The sequence below is a fragment of the Pyricularia oryzae genome, chromosome 6 (assembly GCF_000002495.2).
Source record: "Pyricularia oryzae 70-15 chromosome 6, whole genome shotgun sequence".
NCBI lineage: Eukaryota > Fungi > Ascomycota > Sordariomycetes > Magnaporthales > Pyriculariaceae > Pyricularia > Pyricularia oryzae.
This window is the reverse complement of record NC_017853.1, coordinates 1,466,488-1,486,559: the sequence shown is the minus strand read 5'-3', so window position 1 is coordinate 1,486,559 and position 20,072 is coordinate 1,466,488. Positions and strand designations below refer to the sequence as shown.

The window sequence follows — 20,072 nt, the reverse complement described above, 5'->3', positions numbered from 1 at the left end:
GGGTGGTTGCGGAGTGGAGTCCGGCTGCAGTTCGGGCAATTACATAAACAAATTGTGCAGCTAGCTATCTCTTATCGACCGCGTGTTGCCGTCAACCAGGGTGGGTTTGATCCCGCTTTCTAGACCGGGAATCCGATGTCAATATACCACCCTTGCGGTTGCGCAATCGCTGCCAAGAGAAGGTTTTCTCTAATCCCTCTAGTTTGACAGGCTAACGTTGTCGACACGCGTGGGGCGGTTGTCCACTATGTTGGAATACTCCTCATTCCTGCATTCAGTCTTGCATGCCCAGCTTATTATCGGGATCTCCAGGGTAATTACAGGCTGCAATTATAAGAGGACCAAAATGGCTACTTTGTTTTCATTCACCGGGGGACAAAAAAAGTCTGATGTGCTCTCAGCTGTCCCGAACTCGACTGTGCACCCGCCCAACCTCCTCGCCAGGTCCAGTCCAATATGGGTTCCCAGATATGGCCTACGCCGGTTGCAGAGTCGAACCAGGCAAGCCAAGCAAAGCCAGCAGATCTGAAGCGCGCGCCTTCGAATGATGTCTCTGAACAACCTGAAGAATCGAGCACGCCAAGTCCGGATCAAGAACCAGTTGTGGGCGTCTTTGCTGCTATCGGCAAGCTGATCCCTTACTTTCGCAGCCCCCGCAATGTCTTGGTCTTCAAGCTCGACGTCTTCCTCCTGGCATGGATGTTCTTGGCAGGAATTATGAAGGAGATGGACCAGTCAGCAACCACCCAAGCATACGTCTCCGGAATGCGGGAGGATCTTAAACTGGGAGGGAACGAGTTGGTCGAGTTCAACACTTATTTCTCTATTGGTTATGCGCTGGGTCTGGTTCCAGGCCAGTTGATCCAGACGCGGTTGCGGCCCAGTCTGTTCCTGCCGGTCTGCGAGATCGTCTGGGGTGCGTTGGTTTTGTTGTAAGTGTCTGTCACCCTTGTCATGGCAAAAGTGACTCGGCATCAATGAAACATATCCTAACCACGACTACGAGGGGCTGCCGAATGAGCACAGTACGTACAAAGCCCCCAACGCCCAAACGATTTTTGGACTCCGATTCTTCCTCGGCCTCTTCGCGTCTGCCTTTTGGCCTTCAGTCGTGGCTCTTATTTTCAACTGGTACACCCCTGCCGAGCTCGCGCTGCGTGTTGCATGCTTCACTGTCTGTGACGTTGCCGGCGCCATGTTCCTCGGTGCGCTACAGGCCGCTCTTTACCGGAACATGAATGGAGTGCACGGCCTCGCGGGCTGGCAGTGGCTATTTATCATTTCTGGCGCCGTCACCATGGGACAGGGGCTCATTGCGTTCGTCACGGTGCCTGACAGCCCGGAGACGACCAGAGCTCTGTGGCTGACGGAGCCCGAGAAGCGGCTTGCGCGGCACAGGATGGGCGAGTTTGGCGTCAATACTTCCAAGCGCATCCCGCCCAAGGTCCTAAAGAAGAAGCTCCGACAGCTGATCGTGCACCCGGTGACTTGGTTTTTCCTGTTCGCCTTTGCCCTCAACGCATGGGCACACCGCGGCACTAGCTACTTTGTCCTGTACCTGGAGAGCATCAAGGACGCGGCCGGCAACCGCGTATACGACACGTTTCACGTCAACATCCTGCCGCTGGGCGGTTACGCGCTCCAGATCGTCACAAACCTGACGCTCAACTTCATATCAGACAAGTTCGAATGCCGCTGGCAAGTGAGCATCTTCTCCGCGGTCGCCAACGGCATCTGCCTAGCTGTTTTGAGCGCCTGGCCCGCCAACACGTCTGTCATCCTGGCCTTTTACTTCCTCAGCTATGGGACCAACGCCGGCGGGCCCAGCTTGATGGCCTGGATGGCCGAAATCTTGAGGAAGGAGCCCGAGGCGAGGTCCATCATTGTCGCCATGACGGTCATGATCGTCTACGTGGGTCATGCAACCATCCCGCTGGGCGCGTTCCGCGTTGCGGACGCTCCTAGGTACCCTATTGGTTTCCCACTTGTTACTGCATTTACGGCCGCGAGCATTCTGGTGCAGCTAGGACTTTTGTGGTGGCATCGGCAGAACAAAGAGGTTGCAGAGACTGGGTATGGTGGCAGCGACGATGCTGAGAGGAATGAAGATGAGGAGGCGAGGTAATGGGCCAATCAGCCAAATGGCTCGACATGCTGCTAAATGTTGTGCAAGTTGCTGTAAACCCACCCATCCCGACGACTAACGCTGGAGTCGTGCTTGAGTTGAAGGCTCATTGGTGAATAACCCTCCTGTCTATCATCCAAGCGGTAACCCAACCAATGGTTGTTGTCCCGTCCCGGCCAGTCATGCAGGCAGTGGATGCGGGGATCGAAAGAAGCTGTTATTATAAAAAGCAGGGGGAGACAGAAATGGCATCCCTCACAATATACCCCAGACTTATAGCGTCTCCGTTTCAAAAGGCTGCTAGCAGCTCGCTTTATAAAACAAATCAGAAAGTGGTTATTTATAGATTCAGCGACCCAACGCAAAGATGGTTCCAAATTCTCTGCGCGACAAAGTCCTGCACCTCATTCAATCCTGTGGTCCAGACACGACGGCGGATTTCCCCGCTCTACTGGAACTGCAGGGACTTCTGGAGAGCGGTATTAGACTGGACGAAGAAGACACACGAAGTGGGAATGAACTAGAAAACGATTATCTGCCAACTCTAATACACCATGCTGCCAAGACGGGAAGCGCCGAGCTGATGAAGAAGCTTGCTCAGACTCAATCCTTAGACTGCAAGACAAGGTCGGGTCTGACGGCTCTTCACGTTGCCGCAGCAGGACTCCACCGTGACCTCGTTCAGTTCCTCGCCGGCCAAATTGATCGTCGCGCAGCCACCACGAACCTTCACCCGCGGCAGGCCGAGCGTGGGTGGACAGCCTTGCATTATGCCGCAGCGGCCATAGGGCTTGATGGATCCTTTGCTGGCCAGAAAGCCGTCATACAGCTGCTGCTGGATGCCCCTGACCGCACCAGCAGCCAAGGCGAGAAGCAAGACCTTCGTCATGTCAGAGACTCGAGTGGAAAGCTAGCACAGCACATCTTTCGGCTGCACCACCTGAGTGGCATTAATAGCGCCAGTATCGGGGGAGAAAATGCCGATCTAGCCTATGTAGAGACGCAGCACTTGTTGTCACCTCCATTGCCGCGCATACCGGCAGAGCTGGACGACCTGATGGCGTTTAGGCTCCTGACGGATGAAGAGCTTGATGTATGCATAGAAACACCGCTTCGTGTTCGCGAATGTTTTCTGAGCAATTTAGACGACGAAAAGTGGGCGACCTGGAAGAGCTTCCATGAGACTGGGCTCTGCGTCGCCGATGTCGCGTACGGCAAAGGATTGGACTACCTGGATCGCCCTCTGAGGCATAAGCGCTCCGTACCATTTCCATTTTGGCGTCAGTCCAGGTGGATGCACCTGCCAATATGCAACAAAGTGTGGTTACAAGACATGATCCGGGCTTGTTTCGTGCAGCGCCGGGCAAAGCTTACAAATGCGTCGACGGACATTGACAGCTTGAGGATGGAGCATGCCCAGCTTCAAGATGAGGTAGAGCACTCGCTGTCTGGACGCATGGTACCGAAGCTTGTCGTGCCCTCCAGGATAAAGTCGGATCAGCCGCAACCGAAGAGCGGGATGTTTTTCAAGGTGCCCTACTTGACGGCCTGCCCTGTCCTCCACTACAAGAAGATGAGCGAAATGCTAGAAAAGTGCGCCAATTCCAAGGTTGCTGATCCCACAACACCAGAGCAGATGGACTACGACGTCGCCATGCGCCTGATACAGACCTATGGTGATGGTCCGGACATATTACACATGCCGAAATTGCTAGAAAGCTATGGCCGTATTGCAGGCTTGTCGCAGGACAACAAGGCACGCCATTGTAAGCAAGTCTCCTATCAGCTACAAGGAGCTGCAAAGGGCGCTACCAAAGGCGAGGACAAGCTTGTGTGCATTGTGAGCCAACTCTGGCTATGCTTGGTCGATGTCAGTGGTAGGTCGAAGCTTGATTCTCAACAATTAACATACCCATGCTCATAAATTCGGTGGTGAAATCCATAGAAGACGATAGATGTATCACTCTGATCACCCTATCACCCGACATAGAACCGTTATCTACAGCCTTCGACTTGGGCCACGAGCTTCATCACTACAGCGGCGCGGACAGCAATATGACTCAATGGATAATGAAGGTGCGGGAAACTGCCAAGATCATCCCCTTCATCATCGGGATGACGGCAAGGAGTAGCCTGGGGCACACAGTGGAAACCCAAGAAGGAGCAGTAAAGCATGGTGTGCTGCAAATATACACGATGGCGGTGAACAATGCTGTCAGTCTTCTTTCCCCCCAAAAAGAAACAACCCGCTCCAGCCAGAGGAACTCGTCGTAGAAAGCTGCTTATATTTCCGAAATGCTTCCATCAGGCGTTATGTGAGCGCAAGCTTGTTGAAAGATTCTGGAAACGTGTCAAAAAAGAGGCCAAAGGCGAGGCTGATTCCCTCAAGATCACCATCCAGGAGGAGATACGTCTGATACGTGAAACCAAGAAAATCATCAACGAGCTTGAAGTTGTCAAGCGCGTACTGGACGATCAACTCCAAGTCATTATTCAAGCATCTCATAGAGTCAGACTGGAAGACGAATTGCAGGGGGAGGTGATTAGAATGAGTATGGTTGAGATCAATTCACGCCGCGTTGATGACCTGCTCAAGAGTGCTGACGAAGTCACCAAGAATGTACGTTCTCTCCATAATCTTGTGGATTTCTTTTTTCCAAACGGAAAGTCATTGCAATCAGCAAACGAGATAGCTAGGTACTTACTTGAATGCCGCTCGCAGGTGTATAATCTACTCGATCTCAAACAAAAGGGCGCCAACCTGGCCGAGGCACAGTGGTCACGCGAACAGGCAGAGGAAACCGCGAGACAGGGGAACATCATTATGGTTTTCACCATAGTTACTATAATCTTCGTAAGTAAATGTCATTACGGGCCCTTTTCGCTGGCTCTGTTGGGATATGAACGACCAAGCAGTATTGAGGCACATAATTCTAATAATGCTCTCATAACTGGAGCACATAGCTTCCCATGTCCTTTCTCTCATCGTTTTTCGCTTTGGAAATCATCGAGTTCCCAAGGGACGATGAGAAAGAGCTCCGTCTTGGTCTCAAATGGACGCTCATGTACATACGTGAGTGATCTAGACTCTTTTTGGTTCGCCGACGTGGTCACCCCCATAACCTAATCGTCGCTGCATAGTCACCATCACGGCTGCCATCGCAGTGCCGCTCGTGCTCGTAGCGTTCAACATAAATAGGGTAAGCGGTCTTTGGAAACACTGCATAGGATTAGTATCTGGGAATCAGAACGAGAGGCACAGCAAGGCGATACCGAAAGGTGTTAATCGTGCACACAGAGGAGTCAAGGATGCCGGTCAGGGAGAAGAAATCGGTGCGACCAGACTGCAGCCAGCGGCGTCAAGTCCAGAAGATACTACCGTCTTAGGCAGGAAGAAGCCAATGGTCCGTCTTATAGGCAACCGTTTCGGAAGAAGAGCAAAGGAGCAGCAAGCGGACGAAGCGGTTGTATAAGGCAATAATGACGCTAGATGGAACATGTTGACTTTGAAGATCCTGAGTCAAGGCAACCCATAAGAGCATCGTACACTATTAAATTGTTTGGCGGGTGCAATGAGAAGTAACTGGGTTTTTATCTCAATCCTAAACTAAGAGAACGCCCCCATATGCCCTGCGTAACTGTGTACCATTAAAGTTGAAAGAAAAAAGGCAATTGAGGTTGGCAGGCAACAACTAGAACTAGCTCTAGAACTAACATGGAACCTATCTGCGTTGCTTTTTTTACTGTTGAATATATCCATACTCTGTAACCCCTTAGCGTTGCTGTATGTCATTCATTAGTCGTACATGCTATCCGACCACCCAAGTCTTGACTTGGTGCAGGTCTTCTGGGATGATATGTGGGGATTCTCAGCAAACGTCGGACGAACCCGACTTGGCTGATCAAGTCTATTCACTTATGTTGGCAGAAGCTCATGGAAACCACCAGCTAGAGAAGCTCATGGGGACAAAGCTTGTTACTACCCTGAAGTCTACCGACGGTAGTTGTCCATATCGCTATCACTACTGTGTTTACTCTGTAATTAATTACATGGTGCTACTTTGACGTATGCTGTGGGTGCCGTATTGCCGGTCAAATGTCAGTGCTGATTGGGCGTCTCGACTCGCCCAGGCCCACTTGCGGGGTCGATCAGCACCTTGTAGTGCCGTCATTCGCCCAGTGAATGGGTTTGTTGCACCAAAATCATGTTTCAGTGGGAATGTTATCGCTGTAGGATGACCTCATAAGGCTCCAGCTTTCCGTCTGTTCGTCAGACCATGGCCCAGACCCAACAACTTCCCCAGCTTGCCCAGACCTCTGGAGCCACAAGCAGGCCGAGTGAGGTAAAAAAAACCAAGCAATCCCAAGCAATGGAGAACAACACCCCGTCACTTCGTCATACATGTTGTTGCCAACAGTGGGCTTTAAGGCTGGGAATATCGACACCATTCTCGGCGGAGATGCTTTCTCTCGATGCTTCTGTAGACTGATCGCGCCCAAGTAAAGTCTGCATTTTCAGCCATATGTAGTCCTCAATTTGACATTGAACAAAAATAACAGCGAGCGCTTAAGAAAATACCAAGGATGGCGCCCTCGGATGATTTCGAGCAGGAGGCCGGTCTCGGGAGGCGACTCTACACCAAGCCTCACTCGGGCAGGCACCCGATCCCTACAATACACAGCTACCGAGAGCACAGGAAGGAGCTTGAGAGCCAGCAGCAACAAACAGAAGCTGCTCAGCACGGACCCGAGGACGACTCCAGACCGAGGCGGGCTTACGAATCAGTAAAGGCCATCTTCAAGGACGAAGACAAACCTGGGGCAGAGCACGATCCATACCCATCGACGAATAGGCACCGAGCAGACAGGCCAAGGAATGAGAGCCCTACTGGGAATTATGACCATGGAGGTGATGGAGATGACCATGAAGTCTACCACGAGGACGAGGGGGACGCCAGCGTTGATCACAAGGATAAGGACGAATCCAGCAACGGTCATGGCCACCACCACGGCCTCAAGAAACATGGAAACGGAAAGAAGAACGGAAAGCCGGAAAAGTCAGCGACAGAGACTGCTGCAAGCGCCCTGGACCCAAAGGAGAAGCGCAAGGCGATGAAGAAGACCAAGAGGCTAGGCGGCGGCCGAGAGGTTACAGATCCCATCACGCATCTTCCCCTAGTCATACACGACAGAACGGAGAAGGACCTGAACGCAGCCGCGGGCAACAATTTCCAACCAGGGCTTTCGCATGAGACAAGCACGGGCGAAAAGTCGGAAGAGCATCTGGAGGAAGAACGTGACTTGTCGCAGCGTGGCTACAATGGCATGCAAGCCCTGTTCCCCCCGCCGGATTTTGACCATCTCAAACAAGAGCTGGAAAAGATACACGAGCGGGCCATGATTGTGGGCCTGGTCGTTACTTCATGCTTGACTGCGTTCCTCATGATCTTCCTGACGTCCAAACCACCCGAAGAGGCCCCCAACAGCTTTCTCGCAACCATGTATCGTATCACTTCCAACACTGCGGGCATGGCCGTCTTCGGGGGTCTCGTGGCTGCGGCCGTTGTTGGTACCGGCAACTGGATGCGCCACAAGGTCTCGGCGCTGTTTGACGACGAGACTTGGGATGCAGCAAAACGTGAAGAGGCTGCCGTTTTGGACTCGGAAGAAGAGCTACCCGAATCCGTCCAGTGGCTCAACAGCATGGTGGCATCGATCTGGCCCCTCATAAACCCGGATCTATTCGCCTCAGCGATAGATATGATCGAGGATGTCATGCAGGCCTCTCTGCCCAAGGTCATCAAGATGGTCAGCGTGGACGACATGGGCCAAGGAAGCGAGTCGGTCCGCATTCTGGGCATACGGTGGCTGCCCACGGGCGCAGCGAGCCACTCCGTGTCGGCTGACGGCAAGATTGAACAGTCTGGCGAAGGTTCACGAGAGGAATCGAAGCACAACTCCCAGACCGATATTCCCAACGCCGATGGCGAAGAAAACATTGAACGGAAAGATCACAACGGCAGACGTGATGGGGAAGGTGATTTGGATGGTCCGGACGCGCTCACAAAGCATGAAGAGTCAAGTCCATCCGCCATCAGGACGGGCATGATGGCCGAGGAGGGCGATTTTATCAACCTGGAGCTCGCCGTGGCCTACCGTAGTCGTTCTTCCGGCAAATCGATCAAGTCAAAGTCCAAGAACGCCCATTTGTACCTCAAGTTTTACCTCCCCGGCGGCATCGCTGTACCGGTGTGGGTGGAAGTCAGGGGATTCATCGCTACCCTGAGGCTTCGCTTGCAGCTCACGCCTGATCCGCCTTTTATCGACCTCTGCACCATGACATTCCTCGGCCAGCCCAAGGCGAGTCTGTCTTGCGTCCCGCTGTCAAAGCACAACCTCAACATCATGGACGTGCCACTGATCTCGTCATTCGTGCAGTCGGCCATAGACGCCGCCATGGCAGAATATGTGGCACCAAAGAGCCTTACTCTTAACCTGAAAGACATGCTCGTGGGCGAGGACTGGAAGAAGGACACAACTGCGCGCGGAGTGGTATGGATCTTTATCAAGCAGGCCCGTGGCTTCAGGCAAGGTGATGCTGGATTGGGGCCCTTCACCGAGTCCACATCAGATGCGTACGTGACGGTGTCCTGGGGCAAGTTCGGCAAGCCTGTGTCGGCGACACGAATCGTTGAAAAGGAGCGGAACCCCGACTGGCACGAATGGGCCTCGATCCTAGTTACTCCCGAGGAGCTCAACGCAGAAGAGAAGTTGCGTTTGCAGCTTTGGGACTCTGACAGATGGACGGCAGATGACGACCTTGGAAGGGTGGATTTGGACTTGAAGTACCTCATGACCAATGAAGAAACCATGAACCGGATGCAGGATCGAGAGGACAGATTCTGCGGCGAAGACTCTGAGGAGAAGGTGCCCGGCACGCTCACCTGGTCCGTTGGGTATTTCTCCAAAACTCGCATCACAGACAAGGTCCTCGAGAAGCAAACCTACAACCCCGAGATCAAGTCCAAGGCTCATCTCAAAGAACATGTGTCAGACATGGCAGAGTACAAGCTTCGCGAGTCGGGCAAGGCGCCGGAAGACAGCGAAGTCAAGCAGCAGAAGGCCCAGGACTACAAGGAGATCGAGGACAACATGATAATATCTGCACCTCCATCTGAGGATTATCCCTCGGGCATTCTCAGCATACAGATCCACAACATCACCGGCCTTGAAGTGCAGCGACTGAACAAGAAGGACAAGAATACAATGAGCGAGTACGCCGAGGAATCGGAGCACGAGGACGACATGCCTGACAGCTACTGCACCATAATACTCAACCACAGGAAGGTGTACAAGACGCGCACCAAGCCCAAGAACTCGAAGCCATTTTTCAACGCTGGGACCGAGCGTTTCGTCAAGGACTGGCGCACGGCCGAGGTCATGATATCGGTGCGAGACTCACGTGAACGGGAGGACGACCCGCTCATCGGCCTCATCTTCCTCCCTCTCGCCAAGGTCTTTGCGAATCGCACTCAACTACACGAAGACTATCCTCTGATCGGCGGGATCGGTTACGGCAGGGCGAGGGTCAGCATGGTGTGGCGTAGCGTCGAGCTCAAGCTGCCGCAGCATCTCTTGGGGTGGAACTACGGCACCATCGAGATCAAGGACGGCATAAGGTCCAAAGTCTACGGTGCTCTGCCTGCCGACATACGCAAGAATCGCATCAAGGTCCGGACAAACATGGACAGGATCAAGCTCTACCCACGCGGTGGCAGGACGGGGCAGAATGGATCCGACGGTCGTCCTGGAGAGTGGAAGCCCAAAGAAAAGAAGCATCGGGACGGCGCCTTCCTCCCCGTTCGCAGGCGCTACGCCTCATGTCTCGTCATCGAGTTCCGTGAGGATGGTTTCATTGCCAACAGCACGGCAGCATTCGCGGTGCTGTGGCTCCATGAGCTTGTGGATGAGGAGGAGCAGGAGGTCACGCTCAAGGTATGGCGCGGCTCCAAGGATGCACTCAAGCGAGCCGAGTCTTGCTGCGACTACGATGGGATGCACGATGGAGAAACACACCTGGGCGAGGTCGTCATGACGTTGAGGTTCTGGCGCGGTCTTTCGGGTTACCACAAGAGCTACGCGTCCAAGTCCAAGAACCAGGACATGCGCAACGTCATGGAGTGTCTGGACACCATTACAGACGAGGGTCTGCGCGACGTGGAGGGCGACGAGGGCGACGACTCGGACGACAGTGACAGCAGCGACGAGGAAGGCGGCGCGAATCAGGCGGACGACGACGACGACAAGGAGAATGCCGAGGAGAAGAAGACGCGGAAAAAGCTGCAGACGCACGCCAACGACTCGGAATCGGAAATATCAGACAGCGACGACGACGACAATGACAGGATCAAGAGGTCGAACGGGCAGTCGTCGCGACTCTCGCTCTCCCGGTTCAAAAAAATCAAAAGCATCTTCCGGTCGCCGGTGAACGGTGGCACGGACGCGGCGCTCAACGTCGTGGCGCCGGGTCACAACTCGCCCGACGATCCGGACACCGGGCTGAGGGGCCAGTTGAGGGAGTACAAGGACCATCATCGGTCCCTGCACCGGAAGCATCGGGGTGTGATGCAGTGGCGGGTGGCCAGGGAAGCGGACCACGTTGGCGGCAAGTTCAGCAGGCTCAAGGGCACTGTGCAGGGGGCTTTCAAGCATGGAGACAAGCATATTGGGATTGAGACGGAAGTCTAACTCTTTTTTTTTTTTTTTTTTTTTTTTCTCAATTGTTTTCGTACAAAGAAATCGGATCGACCGAACAGAATGACGGAGGGAAAAATATCGGTTGCATCGATTTGAAGAAAGTAATTAATAATGTCATAAGCTTATGTTCGCCTGTATGTCGTTATTTCTGTTAGTATAAGTAGTACGATGAAATGTGATGATTTACGAATGACATGTGCAGCGAACGACCCTTTTTACACATACTTACACGCAAGGGAATACGTGTCACGGAAATCGAGCAATGTGAAATTTTCAGTTGAGATGGCTTGAAAAGATTGGTATAATGCATAGGATGGCCATTTTGAACAAATGTGCACATCCCACAAATAACAAGAGCCTAGGTCGAGAAACATGATTACAAACAAGGGCGCGAGCGCCGCATAGGCCTCAAGGCAAAGAAGAATAACAACCACAAATAGCAAAGAACAGCAAAGGCTTAGCTTAATCCACCCTCCCCCACCCAGATCTTGCAAAACAGCGAAGAAGCAAAGCCCCTACAGGGAATGCTTTGCTTCCAGAGACCAAAGAGGGGATGAGAAGTGTGAACACTGAGAGCCCAGTTTGCTTTTGTTCCCTCTAGACGCGGTTGGCCGACGACTCCCTGGGCGCCGTCTTCTCGGTGCTGTCGGGGCGATCCAAGTTCATGTGGGTCTCCTTCTCGATCTGCTCGAGGTTCAGGATGGGGGCGGCGGCGTTGGGGCCGTCGATGACCTTGGAGAGCTCCTCGAGGGTGGGGCCGCGGGTCTCGACGTACTTCCAGAAGACGAAGGCGAACTCGAAAGCGACCCAGAACTGTTTGTTTCGCTCTTGTCAGCAGGGGACTTTTTTTCTTCCTAAATCTCTTGTAAGCACAGGGGGGAGCTGGCTGCCGTCTTCAACTTACAGTGTAGATGAGGTACAGCTTCCAGGTGTGGTTCTCAAAGTGCTTCAGGGCCGGGGCGTTGGCCAGGTTGTTAAAGGTGAGGGCGAGCTGGATGACCAGGTTCAGAATCATCATTCCCTTGGCGCGGAGCTGATATGTCAGAATCTCGAGCGCGTAGCCGATCAGGAGACCGGACCAGGCGATGGCGTAAAAGACTCCAAACAGCCAGATGAAGAAGACGAGAGCCATGTCGGAGCCGGGAGTGCGGTGCTCCTCGTACAGGCCGCACGACAGGCACCAGATGACGAGGGTGCCGAGCATGCCTCCGGTGGCGATGAGGAAGATGGGGCGACGGCCAAACTTGTCGACCAGCATAGCGCACGTAATGGAGACGACGACGGCAAGCATCGAATTTCCGGCAGAGAGCTGGAGATGGAAAAAAAAAGAAATCGTCAGCAAATACTTTTTTTTTTCTTTCCGAGGCCAAATGGCGTGCTTGCTCAAACTTACACCCAACCTGGCAGTGGCGTCGCTGATGCCTGCGTTCTCGTAAAGAATTGCGCTGTAGTTGGAGATGATGGCGTTTCCGGACCACTGCGAGAAGAGACCGAGCGAGATCAGGATCATGAGACGGTAGCGGTTGCCCGGCGTGCGGAAAAAGTCCATGTAGCTGCTGTGCTTGTTTGCGGCCATCTCCATCTTGATGGTCTCGCGGATCTCGCGGAACTCAAACTGGACGGTTGGGTTCTGTGCGTCGCCGTTGGCGTGGTACTTGGCCAGGATTTCGAGAGCCTCGTCGTCCCTGTCGTTGGCAATGAGGAAACGCGGGGATTCGGGGACCCCTGATCATGCAGCAGGATTTCGGTTAGAAAAGCGGAAGTAGTCCTAGATCAGAAAGCAAAACTTACAGTAGATTCCAAGAAGCTGAATGATGGACGGAATGGACTGCAGGAATGCAGGAATTCTCCACGACCACTCGTTGTTCAGGGTGCCGGTGCCAAATGCGGTCCAAGCAACAACTGGTTCTCTGGTCAGCATACTTTTTTTTTTCTCTTCTCCTTTTGATCAAGGGCCACAGCGCGTGCTACTTACGAACGGCACCAACGTTCCACAGACAGTTGTAGACCGTAGTCAACCTGGCACGGTGCTGGGGGTGGGCAATCTCGGTCAGGAGCATGGGGGAAGCCATCTGCGAGAAGGAGTTTCCGAACCCGAGCAAGAAACGTCCGCCCATGAACTGAGGGAGTGTGCTGCAGAAGGCTTGAAGAACGGCACCGCCCGTGGTGATGACGGCTCCGATGATGATGGGCCACTTGCGACCCCATCGGTCGAGTACGAAGGGACTTGAGGTGGCGAGTCGTGTTAGTTTTCTGACTTTTAGTGACGCTGGAGAAAGACGTCAAAACTTACACGATGGGAATCGACACCACACTTCCAATCTGGTACAGGGCCACCAGGAATCCAAGAAGACCATAAGTATCTATGCTTGAGTTACGCGCAACGCCAAACTGATCTCTCCAGCTGTCGAAGTTCTGGATCGAGTTTAGAAGCATTCTATATAGAACCAAGAGGAACTCAGAGTCAGCAAAGACATGCCCCTATTCACGAGTCCGAAAACACCAAAAGACTTACCCATCGTAACCGGTACTGGCCGAGGCGATGGACAGGATGAAGGCATACCAGCCCAGGGACCGCAGCCCAGGCTCCCTCCACCAGGTCACCCGCTCAAACTGCGGTGCCTCTTCGACTGCCTGAGCCAGGTTGGCATCATTGCCCTTGGGAGACTTGACCTTGGAGAACAAACCCATCTTTATGGCGGGATGCCTTGTTGCCAAGGAGCGTCTGGTTGATGGTGCGGAGAGAAGAGATGAGGTTCTGTCGTCAACAAAGAGACAAAACAAAAAAAGGATCAGAGATCAAGCTGCACACAACTATAGCTCGAAAGCTGTCGCGATGTCATCAACTGACAGACAGAACACAAAAGGGATGAGAAGCCAGGAGAGACAAAAGAAACAATCCTTTGAATGTACTTCTCCGCGTCCCATAATTATATCTGGGGGATCCCCAACGCCAACCGCAGAAACATGGGGAACCCGAGAACAGGGATCTAGCCCAGTAGCCACTCCGAATTCTCGCATCTGTCTTCCGTCTTGGGAGCCAGGGGTGGTTAATGTCAGGCGGGTCCATTTTGTGGCGACGGAACCATTGCTAGGTACGGTGTGGGTGAGACTGGGTGGGCGACGCATAGATCCCAATCTTGGGATACACAACATGGTTGAGTTTTGTCTGTTGGGCGCCTCTCTGTCTTGTTCTCTTTTTTTTTCGGCTGGCGCCTCCGGAGCAAGCGACCGGCTGAATTGCATAGGTAGAGGGTGCATGGAAAACGAGGAAACGAAGCCGCGCTGGGCTGGGCTTTTGCTGGGCACAGGATCCATTGTGTTGTACACAATACAAAAAAAAAAAAAAAAAAAAAAATAGATTTGTAGGCAATATCACATTTCTTAATTTGATCCAAAAGCGAAACTGCGGGCAAGTCTTGGTTTTCCCAGAGTATGTAAGTCTCTCCTATCAGAACCACGGACGGCGAGGCTAAGACTCTTGTGTGCGGAGCGTACCAGTGCTGCTGTCCAATTGGGATTTCAGGAGCATTTAGCCTAAAGGCCAACGCCAACGAGGCCAAGGACGAGGCCAAGGCGCCGCTCGTGCCGAAGCTTTGCCTTGGCGGACAGGTGAGGTCCACGCGCTCCCGGTATTCTTTGGTTGGAGTAACTCCTTGCGAGATCAGCTCCAAGGCGGCTCAGCCCTCGGCCTGGCCACCCGAGACTACGCAATCCTCCCTCGGGCGTTCAAATGTAAATGTCATGTTATGGGTTATTTAGCCAGCTTGGTGTTGGTTGGTCGCATCCCTAAATTGGACCCAAGAGCCACTAATGAACCGAGTTCTGAGGCACAATTGACACCATCGATATGTTCTCGAGTGGCGGCCAAGGAAGTAAGAAAGGCACAGTGAGCAACCCTCATCGTAAGTGGTGCCGTCGTTTAAGCATTTGTCTCTGGGCTGATTCGCCGCTGACCGTACCGCATTCCTGCCCAAATATCAGCATTCACTACTGGTCACATGCAGTACCACTTCATGTAATCTTTTTTTTTTTTTTTTGCAACTCCATCCTGAAAGCCCAATACCAAGACTTGACAAGGCCCCTTTATTTCGAGGATTCGTGGAATGTCGGCCCTCGTTTCCTTCACCAGCTTGGCGAAAGCGGATCCTCAGAAAAAGCTTGATATCGGAGCAGTGCTTTCTGGTCCGACTGTATGACCCGACCAGGTGGTTTGAGAATCGGATGATGTGACCCATCAACTCAGAAAGGAGGGCCAAATCCCCCAGTAAAATGTTTGCACGCGAGGTTCTGCTTGCTGTGGAGATCGGAACTGGATGCAGTGAATTGCTCGGCAGCTGAAATTGCTGCAAAGGGGTTAATATCACATCAATCCTACCAAGAAATAAGCACCGCGTACAGCCGGCTGTCCTGTCTTGGAAGCGCTTTGAGAATATCCAACAGCCTACAAGATATTGCGGAAAGGCAGCTGACAACGTACGCCAGTACTGTAGTCCTTGCGAAATAAACTTGCTCGATGATGGCTGAACCGAAAAAAGTATCCAATTGTAATTAAAACACCCACCAGCATACATCTTGTTTACGCGTACAGCTCGTAATACACTCTCCGTGAAATGCAGGAAGTCAGAATGTCATCTCCTCTCGTCGGCCCCTGCAAATTTGACGCTCTTTCTCCTCTCCCGCTCATGCCCAAATGGCAAGTTTCCACTGGCCGAGGGACCAAGGCCGCCGCCAAGCATGCCCCCGGCGCGCCCCGGGCTTGAGCTCAGCGAGATGCTCCCGCCCCGTCTGGCCGCGACCCCGGCCGCAAAGGCGCGGTCGAGGTGTCCGCCGAGGGCATCACGTACGCCATCGACGGCCCGGCTTTGTGGCGCCTCGTGTGGGTCACCCCGGACGAGGGCCAGGCTGAGATCGCTGAGACCCGCCAAGTGCTGCGGTTGCTGTCCCCCACCGGGTGGCAGGACAGGTGAGCCCCGGGCGCTAGGCCCGGCAGAGTAGGAAGCCCTCGTCGCGGCTGCCACGGCCTCGCGCAGGCTAGCGCGGCTCACCTCGTCGGTCCGCGCGGCTGTGGACTCGGCGCGATAGCGGCCAGGGAGGCAGGCGTGGCCGCATCCATCGACAGGGCAGCATCCATCCGAGATTCCGGCGCCTGGAATCATCTCGGGTGCCAAATAAGGAAATGCATCACCCAATTCAGCCCCACCACCGACAAGTCCAGTTGTGCCATCCGCCTGTCGCGAGTTTAGCGAAACACCGTGCCATATGGACATGCACGAAGAATGACCGCCATGTGCGCAAGTGGGGCAGTACCACCATGTAGAAATGGGAGACATCTTGGAGGGTTTGGTGGCAGATCCCGCATTGTCTTGCTCCTGGGCTTTTTCACCTCCTCCCCCATTTCCGTCTGGTACGGGTATGTCGTATTCATCGACAATAGCTGTGACATGACGGTGCCCGCAAATGGCACAGGGTCCTGCTGGGGTCTGGCACTTCTTGCACGGCTTCCATACTGTGTCACTTGACGTTGACGACCTGTCCATCTCGCGTGGCCTCTTGCACTTGCCGCACACGTATGCAACACTGACACCCTGCTGCGCCTGTGCAAAGACGGCTGGGTATCCTTCGACCCAGTAATTCTCCAAGACACCTCCAGGCCAGCCCCTGACACACAGCTTGCGTAGGAGTGCCGCCTCAACGAATAGGTTCATGCCCATCAGCCGCGAGTGATGCTGTCTCAGGATGGAATTGGCGAGATGGGCGTCTATGAGCCCGTCAGGTACGAGAGGCCTGAGTAATAGTATCATTGCAGAGGCGTTCAGTGCGGAGTGTTTCTTCTCAAAGTCGAGCGCACGAGCAAGGAGCGCATATGGTTGCAGGGGCGTAGCGCGAAAGTTATCGAGTGGTGGGTCTGACTCCTGCCCAGCTTGTAGGGTAGGAAAGGGGTATGGGGGGTCGTCTTGCCACGGTAGATAGTCACCCTCAATGATACTAGAGGACTCTTCGTCTTCGCTGGGTGTGCGCAGATTAGGGATTGGAAGGGGCGGATCGACAGAAGCGGGAAAACTGGGGGGAGGCCCATCAGATGCAGTCCGCTGGGGAGATTGAGTGTCCAGGGTTGTTTGGCTGTCCAGGACAAGATCTGCATTGTACTCATCAGAAGTCTGAGTATTGATTGCACCTGTCGGACGCATTGTACGTTGCTGGTGCAAGAGCTTCAACGAGGGATATTTGGGAGAGCCCGACAGATCTCTGCCTCGTATTCGACTGTGCAACTCCCCACTCACGGGACTCTGGCTCCCTTGATGCTGAGAGGGCGCACTAGTAGGAGCTGGGCGTCTACCCCTCTGGACAGCACCGGCCTTTAGTTCGGGACTAACTGACTGTCTCGTGGAGGGCAGACTGCCGGCACTGGTCTGCGAAAAGTAAAAAACGTTGCCAATGCTTTCGGTCGAGTCTTTTCTCAGCACAGGCCGATGCTTTTGACTCTCTGGCGACTTGGGCTCCACGTAATCAGACGGGAGTGGTGTTGAACCCAAGGACTTCCTGGAACCATGAGGCACATCCATTGCTTTTGCCATGGCGTCCATGTCGTAAAAGTCGTATCCCTCCGTAATAGAACGTTGTGTGTGGTCACTGCCATGGCTCACCTCAGACAACGGGATCGAGTCGAGACGCTTACGCGACTGAATTGGCGAATCCGAATCCGAACGATAATGGACAGCAGGTGGAAGACTCAGGTTCTCAACATCTGACGTAGACATGAGTCTGTCGCCGACATGCTGCAAGCTTGTCGGGCTTTCATGGATTTGATTCCGTTGATGAGCAGTAACATCGCTGACTGGCCTGGCCAAAGGTGTCGGCACATTGGAGGTGCTCTCAAACTCTTCTGCCAGTAAAGACCTGGCCAGTGGGCGAGGTGTGCCCACAGGAAACTGCTGGCGTGGCGTGAGCTCGTTGGTCGTGACTGGGTTCTTAGCAGGAGGCTGTGCCCCTCCCTTGGCATTTGCACGTTCCTCTCTGCTGGATTCTAGCCTGAGCTTGGCCTGGTTCATTCTTCTACCGAGGTGATATTGGGCCCTGCTTCTGAGAAGGAGGTCCATGGCAAAGGCAAGGATTCGCCAAGTCTGTGCCAGGCGAAATTGACTGACAGCATCGGCTGCTCGAGCGTAGTGCCGCAGTATGCCGACTACTCGGTCAACCATAGGTTTGCTGCCAGACTCGGGATTAAACGGCAGTTCGTTTGCCAAAGTCTCGAGATATTGCGAAGACAAGAAATGGTAAATGTCAACCCTAGGCGCAGCCGGGACGTGTCCGATGGCCATTGATTGGTGGTTTTTATAGATACCTGCAACCTTGAGTGAAGGCTCCAAGGCAACAGCGGGCTCGTTGGAGATGGTTGTCGATGGCGGTGTTGTGCTGACGGTGTTTGGAGATGACTTGATGCTAGCTCGCCTGCTCCTCACTGCCGGTGCTTCAGGTTTCCGGGGACCGAGGAAGCTAGTAACTACCTCGTCCTCGGAATCGCTACGACCCATGCTGAACATGTTGGCAACGGGGCTGGAGCCAACTAGCTCTTTGGGAGAGTCGGCTGGCGGCGGACGCATATCCATGCGATGGAGCGAGGCTGGCAGGCGAGGTCGACGCGGTTGGGTCCGCTCATCGAGCAGCATAACAACATCGCCGCGAGGAGAGAAAGCCATTGCCGAGACCGGAGTCCGATCAATGACCTTGGGGGCAAATGCAACGTCACACTGACTGAAAATACCATCAGGGCCGGCTGTCCAGAGCAGATCAGAATCGAGCCAAAGGAGGGACATTGGCGAGACATCAAATCGGTCCACCTCCCTGTATGGCATTGTCGGGCGGGCAAAGTCCCAAAGATGAACGACGGCATTTGAATGGCGTTTCCCTGCACTGCTAGTGTCGTAGGAAACTGCGATCTGCGCGGCTCTCCGTCCCTGTACCGTGGCAGACCACTGACCCGGTCGCCAAGTCATCGCGGCAGCCGGTGCTGGCAGCGTGATGGAAAGCTTGGGCTTTTGTTTCTTGTCGGCACCTGGCGAAGCGTCCCACACGTGCAGCTTGCTGTCCGTACCGGCGCTGGCAAGATGCTCGCCGTCGTGATGCCACGCCACGGTGGTGCAGGCACGGTTCGCCTCGTGGGCGTTGAGCCGGAGCACAGGCTTGGCAGACATTCGGCTGTCCCACTTCATGACGACGCCGCTGTCAGTTCCGCAGGCGAAGCAGAAGCCCTCCTTTGGGGACCACTTGACGTGGCGCACGCCATCGTTGCACTTGCCGGCGTGGATCTGCCGAAAGGTGAGACCGCCGCGGTTGATCGATATGGGGTCGCGCGTGTCAAAGCACCGCACAAAGCCGTCCTGGCTACCGGAGAGAAGCCACGAGTCCCTGTGAGGGTTCACGTCGAGCGCGTTCACCTGGCGCGTGTCCTCGCGGATCGTGATGGTGTCTAGGGCCGCCCCGGGCCTGCCGATGGCTCCAAAAGACCTGGTAATGTCATAATGAAAAATCTTGCCGTTGCCGCAGGCCGTGTAGAGCGATTGGGCGCCGCCGCTGGACGAAGCCCATTTGACATCCTTGATGGAGAGCTTATCTCCGACCGAAGCTGTTGCGCTCGGGTTTGCACGTGCTGCCTGGCCAGTCAAGCTTGCTCGCAGGTCGGCGTGCTCTTCGACTTTGCAACCGTCGAAGCGGACAATCTTCAAGATGTGACGGCCGCCTAGCACGGCTGAGCGGCCATCGGGTGACCGATCCAGAGCGGCGATTGGCACGCCAGCTTGGAACACGGCATCTTGTGAGGCGTGGAGGCGGTAGACGACGGGTTGGGCGGGGTTTGGCGAGCTCGTAATGGAGTCGTTCGCATGGTCTATCGGGGGACGGCCCAGAAACCGGCGCATGTTGACGGGTCTCCCTTTCCGATGCAAGGTATGGACCAGGTCATTGTGGTTGGGGTGTGAATGTATTATTCATTGCTTTGATCGATTTTTTGAGTGGTAGTTGTGACCTTGATCTGAGGCGGATTACTAGGAAGATGTTATTATTGACTGACCATTCTTGACAAGCTCGAGGACCGATCTGTCAGGTATCCACATAATTACGATCACAAGTTACACAGCAGACCAGCAGCTACCCTTGCAAGCCTGGCTACGTAGCAACTAGGTACCTAGGT

At 54.1% G+C, this 20,072-nt stretch overlaps 5 protein-coding genes across 5 annotated transcripts; 3 read left to right on the top strand and 2 right to left on the bottom strand.

The window, feature by feature from the left end:
• Nucleotides 1-456: 456 nt before the first annotated feature.
• MGG_04230 (uncharacterized protein) lies at nucleotides 457-2,125 on the top strand (the record flags this gene model as incomplete). Its single annotated transcript, XM_003719535.1, has 2 exons — nucleotides 457-932; nucleotides 1,027-2,125. 2 exons carry the CDS (start codon nucleotides 457-459, stop codon nucleotides 2,123-2,125), a joined length of 1,575 nt encoding a protein of 524 aa, XP_003719583.1.
• Nucleotides 2,126-2,492: 367 nt separating this feature from the next.
• Nucleotides 2,493-5,852, top strand: MGG_04231 (uncharacterized protein; the record flags this gene model as incomplete). The annotated part of the gene is made up of 6 exons (XM_003719534.1): nucleotides 2,493-4,002; nucleotides 4,071-4,339; nucleotides 4,434-4,745; nucleotides 4,848-4,979; nucleotides 5,090-5,198; nucleotides 5,267-5,852. The coding sequence occupies 6 exons, from the start codon at nucleotides 2,493-2,495 to the stop codon at nucleotides 5,596-5,598; spliced, it is 2,664 nt and encodes an 887-aa protein (XP_003719582.1). The 3' UTR covers nucleotides 5,599-5,852.
• A 576-nt stretch (nucleotides 5,853-6,428) lies between these two features.
• Nucleotides 6,429-11,038, top strand: MGG_12184 (uncharacterized protein). Its single transcript, XM_003719533.1, has one exon. The coding sequence runs from the start codon at nucleotides 6,710-6,712 to the stop codon at nucleotides 10,871-10,873; it is 4,164 nt and encodes a 1,387-aa protein (XP_003719581.1). The 5' UTR covers nucleotides 6,429-6,709; the 3' UTR covers nucleotides 10,874-11,038.
• A 438-nt stretch (nucleotides 11,039-11,476) lies between these two features.
• Nucleotides 11,477-13,802, bottom strand: MGG_04234 (hexose transporter). The gene is made up of 7 exons (XM_003719532.1): nucleotides 13,398-13,802; nucleotides 13,176-13,319; nucleotides 12,858-13,108; nucleotides 12,674-12,784; nucleotides 12,276-12,607; nucleotides 11,787-12,191; nucleotides 11,477-11,695 (listed from the first exon to the last, which is right to left on the bottom strand). The coding sequence occupies exons 1-7, from the start codon at nucleotides 13,571-13,573 to the stop codon at nucleotides 11,480-11,482; spliced, it is 1,635 nt and encodes a 544-aa protein (XP_003719580.1). The 5' UTR covers nucleotides 13,574-13,802; the 3' UTR covers nucleotides 11,477-11,479.
• A 264-nt stretch (nucleotides 13,803-14,066) lies between these two features.
• Nucleotides 14,067-20,034, bottom strand: MGG_04235 (uncharacterized protein). Its single transcript, XM_003719531.1, has one exon. It carries the CDS (start codon nucleotides 19,798-19,800, stop codon nucleotides 15,514-15,516), a length of 4,287 nt encoding a protein of 1,428 aa, XP_003719579.1. The 5' UTR covers nucleotides 19,801-20,034; the 3' UTR covers nucleotides 14,067-15,513.
• Between the last annotated feature and the right edge of the window lie 38 nt (nucleotides 20,035-20,072).

What these genes read in the sequence shown, in the direction of transcription:
- MGG_12184 (XM_003719533.1), top strand. Translation starts at nt 6,710, where the DNA reads ATGGCGCCCTCGGATGATTTCGAGCAGGAGGCCGGTCTCGGGAGGCGA.
- MGG_04234 (XM_003719532.1), bottom strand. Translation starts at nt 13,573, where the DNA reads ATGGGTTTGTTCTCCAAGGTCAAGTCTCCCAAGGGCAATGATGCCAAC. An exon ending in GTGGAACGTTGGTGCCGTTC is followed by an intron (nt 12,785 to 12,857) that starts GTAAGTAGCACG and finishes CCAGAGAACCAG; the next exon opens with TTGTTGCTTGGACCGCATTT. An exon ending in ACGCCACTGCCAGGTTGGGT is followed by an intron (nt 12,192 to 12,275) that starts GTAAGTTTGAGC and finishes TTCCATCTCCAG; the next exon opens with CTCTCTGCCGGAAATTCGAT.
- MGG_04235 (XM_003719531.1), bottom strand. Translation starts at nt 19,800, where the DNA reads ATGCGCCGGTTTCTGGGCCGTCCCCCGATAGACCATGCGAACGACTCC.